General features: G+C 36.8%; 1 protein-coding gene across 1 annotated transcript in view; it reads left to right on the top strand.

Moving 5' to 3' along the window:
• The window catches only part of TGFBR1 (transforming growth factor beta receptor 1), a 27,930-nt gene that overhangs the window by 10,997 nt on the left and 11,747 nt on the right, over window positions 1-5,186 (top strand). Inside the window, exons 4-5 of the mRNA XM_017822681.1 lie at window positions 2,582-2,749; window positions 3,345-3,501. Of these exons, the coding sequence (XP_017678170.1) occupies window positions 2,582-2,749; window positions 3,345-3,501 (325 nt within the window). The remainder of the gene's footprint in view (window positions 1-2,581; window positions 2,750-3,344; window positions 3,502-5,186) is intronic.

The raw sequence follows: 5,186 nt of genomic DNA, 5'->3' as shown, positions 1-5,186 counted from the left end.
AACTCTGGTTGAAGGGCCACAAATACAACATATAATACGAAAAAATCGTGGCTCCTTTAAGAATGGATGGTAAGGCCAGCTTTATATTTTCTTCTTTGGAAGGAAGGTAAAAACTGAATATTAAGGCTTGCAGGTAATAAATGAGTTAAAACTGAAGTAGAAGTCTGTAATCAGCAGCATATTCTCCTCTTAGGTGGCCATGTAGAGTTAAGAGGGAGGAACTTTATGCAAAGGCACCCTAGTCTTGATTCAGAGCAGTGATAATTATTCAGAAACTGACATCTTTTAAAGAGCTTATATAAACACAACAGATCTGGTAGATTAATTAAAATTAGTTTATTTCTCTACTTTTTGTTGTCTAATTTAGACACCTGCTGAGGTCTCTCATTCATAAGAAAGAGGAGAAGAAATAAAATACAGGACCAAGCAATGAGTGTGTATGGTGTTAATGCCTAGGAGAGAATCATTTAAGGCAGTGTAGGGTCATAACTGATGAAGTAGTAGGATAAAACTGAGTGAAGAGAATATTCTGAAGTGATTAAGTTAGTTTACTTTGGACTTTTGCAGCTCTTTGGAGCTCTTTGATTATATGTATTTGAGACTATCTCTTATGTGGCTGTGAACTCATACCTGTTTCTAATGGGTCTATAAGACTGCTTTTAGTGAAGCTAATGCTGTTAGATTGACTTTTCAGAGACCATAGTTCTCTTTGAGAAAAGTCACATTTAATACTATGCTGAGTTAAATGAGTTCATGCTTGGATATTGCAAAGTAGCAAGAGAAGGAGCAGTTCTAGAAAATAATTGAAGCTATTTAAAAAAAATCTTTAATTTCCTTATTCTTTGTTAAAAGACAAAACTCAGGCATCCCTTCTGTGCCCAAGTCTGGGCATATTATAAGACTCTTCCTGCTGCAGTAGCAGCTTTCAAACAGCCCTTTACAGGTTAGAGCATGTGACTGCTTTCTTTTGCCTGTTTAAATTAACAACTTAGTTGAGACTATTCTGTGAATGTAGCAAGCCAGAATTCTCTTTCCATTATGGGAATTATTTGAATGTAGATTGGTCTTTTATTTCCCTACTCTGAAGTATTTGGAGGCCTTTTTTTTTTTCAGATTGTTTTTAGTGGCAGCGTCGCTGGCCTCCCTAGGAACATCCAAGTAAAAGACATGCTTGCAAATTTTCCCATGCCCGCTGAAGTGTTCAGTTAAAGATAAGCATAAGTGCTTTCATGAAGGTAGTTTCTGCCAATCTGTAAATCAGGCATTTTGTGCCTCTGACTTTCATGAGGCAAGTGTGTTCTTTGGAAACTAAAAATTTTTCAGTGTGTTTATGATAGGAACTAACTCCTGAATTTACTTCTCTACTTCATGTTCTTTGTATTTAGTTCCTGAGTAATTCTTAGGGACTAATACATAATGAGACATCTTTTTGACTTCTGCTGAGTGTTCTCACTTGTTCTGAGCACATGGGGGCTGTATAATTCAGGATAGAAGTCCAGTTGAAATCTTCTATGGGATAGTTAGTCTTCTAAAGAGATGAAAGATTCTTCTTCAAAAGTTGCTAGCTATGAAAGCACTTCTCAGGTCTGCCACAGGAGAGTTGCTTTCCCAACAAAACAAAATTGGAAAACCTATTTGTTGGCAGAATTGTTCTTTTCCGAGTGTGTTTTTACATCTTAGGTAAAAAATCCTTTTGCCCTTCTCTTGATTTGGAGTGCTTTAATAGTCTTCTCTGTGTGGCTTAAACTTCAAGATATTTTGTGTCCAGTACTTTACAATGTGAACAACTAAGTTCTTATCTGTCATTTATATGCCCTGGAATATCTACACATGTATTATGACCTGTCCTGTTTTTCACAGTTCAGCAAAAAGTCATGCAGCAAACTGGTTTTCTCAGTGTTTTTCTTTACTCTTGTGCCTCCTGGAAATCTCAATTTTGGCCAGCAATTTAGAGGTCACTAGAGATGGGATTTAACTTTATTCTTGAAGTCATGTGTCCAATTGCTGCTTGTAAGCTCCTACTCCAGGAAAAAAAATCCACCAGCTGCTGGTAACTCTGAAATTGTCTCTCAGGTTGAGGGCAGATTATGGGAAGACTGAAGGAGTTAGGAGGCATAGCTTGAAACACTTTTTTTTTTTTTAATTAATGGTTAGCCTGGACAATATTGTACTAGACTGATAGTGACAGGATTAGGTTTATGTTGTGCATTCAGCACTGTTTCCTGCCTCCCCACACTCCAGCAGAACAGCTGGGAATGGCAGGACCTGGCTAATAACCTGAATAATTCACTCTGAATATTCACCTCAGAATTACGGTGACATGAGTTTTCTATGGTTTGTCTTCTAGTTTAAATAAAAGAATACTTACTAAGATGTTCAGAAAGCCTCCCATGATATTGTCAGCCCTTACAGAGGTGTTTAAATGTTACAGGGATAGAAATAAAGATTTAAGAGTCTAACTTGCTGAGTTAACTTGCAAAACATAATTTGTGCTTCATAAGCATTGTATAGAAGTGGAATATGTGGTTTACTCGTCTTTCGTGTGTGTACATGTGTTATTCATGCCAGTGTTATTTTGCAGACAATGGTACATGGACTCAGCTGTGGTTGGTGTCAGACTATCACGAGCATGGATCACTCTTCGATTACCTGAACAGGTATACAGTAACAGTGGAAGGAATGATAAAATTAGCTTTGTCCACTGCCAGTGGCCTTGCTCATCTGCACATGGAAATTGTTGGCACACAAGGTAATCTTACAATTTTTCAGCTTGTCACATGGATAATACTGATTGGTTTTCTGTTTGTTTTTTTTTTAAATGACACATCAGTAGTTCATTCTACTATGTGATAATTTCTTATTAATAGAACTTAATTTGGACAGCTCTTTGTCTTTCTTTCTATGGCATTGTGATGTAACAATCATTCCTACAAAAAAACCTATTAAAGGGCACCAACTAATGGTGCATGTAGTGTCTCCTTAACTTCAAGTTGAGACAGCACTAAGGGTCTATTTCCAGAAATGTTAGAAACTTTTTTATGGGAAGCAGTATGTGTGTGCTGTAAATATTTGCAGGAAGAGGGAAAGGAGCAGTAGAGTGGTGTAATATGGTAAATGTGAGGCACTGTCCTGAACAGCCAGACAATCCACAATGAATGATTTCAGGAGTTACCTTGATACACGTAAAGTGTCAGAACTGGAAGGAATTCTGTAACTTCAAACAAAATTTGCACCACGCTTAGAATAAAAGCAATTTGGTTTTTTTTATTTTTTTTTTTTTTTTTTTTTTTTTTTTTTTTTTTTTTTTTTTTGTAGATATGTTATTTCTATTTTTTCCCTTCCAGGCAAACCAGCAATTGCCCACAGAGATTTGAAATCAAAAAATATATTGGTGAAAAAGAATGGAACATGCTGCATTGCAGACCTGGGATTGGCAGTTAGGCATGATTCAGCTACAGACACAATTGATATTGCCCCAAACCACAGAGTGGGAACAAAAAGGTAAATACACATGATGTGCCAGGCGATGTCTATAATAAAATGCTTTTTTTTTCCTTGTCCCATATAGGTTTTTGTTGATACAGATATAAGCAGCAGGGAAATGTAATGGCAGATATAGTTAGAGAGTAAGAACTTTAAAGCATGTTGATTGTTGGCATGTGTAAAATACTGAAAACTTGCAAAATATTGTAGGTACAAGTATGTATTAAAACAATTAAGAGACTTCAAGACTGATGGTTTTAGAGACTTCAGTGCTTTATTCTTGCCTTGTGTTGCATGAAAATGTTACTTGCAGCCCAGTCAGGCAGGAGTGTAAGACAGGATATTAACACTGAAAGTAAAAAGCTGGGGTTTTCCAGTCTGAAGCCTATATGGTAGAACATAAAAGGTGCAGAGTCTTGGACACATTCTTTCCTGGAATCACATTTTTGAGAGAAATACAAGAACTTAAAACAGCAATCCTCTTTGTCATCTAATGCATAGATAGAATCATCAATGGATGAGTCTTCTAAAAGACTACTTTTGCATTTGGAAATATGGATTTTTCTTGCTCTCAAAAGAATTTGAAGCTGTTTAACTCCATCAGCAAACTGCAAATAAACTTATTGGCTGTAATTTATCATTGCTGAACCATCAGACAATAATAACTGTAAGCTGTTCTGAAGATAAATTTCCTTTAGTAAGCTGTGCAGCTATACAGCATACAGAGATAGCAGCACTAACAGTGAACCGTAGCAACCATTGGGAATGTTGGAACATTTTGTTCTTTTGATGCCTAAAGGTTCAGTGGTATGGCAAACTGAAGTTTGGACACTGGTCATGGAGAAATGTGTGACAGCCAAGCCTATATGCCTTAGCAGTGTTAGAGAAAATTCTGTGTTGGATGTTGCCTAGTTTCCAGTCCACACATAAAAAATACTTTTTTTATGTATCTCTATAGGTAGTGATATTGCAGGGGAGGGGTGTGATGTGCGTTTTAATGTGAACTAGGATGCCCCTTGAGCTGTGTCTTTTTGGAAGGAAAAAACCCCAAAACATTATTTTAAGGCTCAATTAACTAAAGCTTTTAGAACATGTACTGAAAATTTATTTTTCTTACAATTATATTATTGAAGTTACTTCATTCTAAAGCTCTGCTGTACTAGTCCTTTGCCAGCTTTAAAAATACCACACAAATTGTCAGATAGGATTTATTTTCTGAACTACTGCTACATTACAAGGTACTGGGCATTATTCCTTCTCAAAGTCTCTAGTAATCATTGGTAGTGAAACAGCAGGCTAACTTTGGAATTTGTCATTGCAAACTTAGCTGCATGCAGGGCGCATACCACATGTGATTTTGTATTTTCTACTACACCTACGTGCCAAGAAAAACAGTGTACAAATCGTTTACTCTCTTTAGTCTAGTCATTGGAGAAAGCATCCTTTCAGCTGTGTCCGTAGATCCCACTTACCAGATCTCTTCTTGCATAGGCATTATTAAATTGCTTGTTCATCTGCCTTATGTTTCTTCTCAAGGGTAAAGCTGTAGCAACTCTTGCTTACTGCCGTGGGCACCTGCAGGACTAATATGTTTCCCATTTAAAAGACATTAGTCATTTCTAAAAATTTAATAATGGCCAGTCTTCGTGAGCGAAGATTTGGGAAAGGTCATTAACCCTTCGAGCCTGCGCGGTGGATTTTTT

Source organism: Lepidothrix coronata, unplaced genomic scaffold (assembly GCF_001604755.1).
Source record: "Lepidothrix coronata isolate B3197 unplaced genomic scaffold, Lepidothrix_coronata-1.0 Scaffold3, whole genome shotgun sequence".
NCBI lineage: Eukaryota > Metazoa > Chordata > Aves > Passeriformes > Pipridae > Lepidothrix > Lepidothrix coronata.
This window is presented reverse-complemented; position numbering and strand designations above follow the sequence as displayed.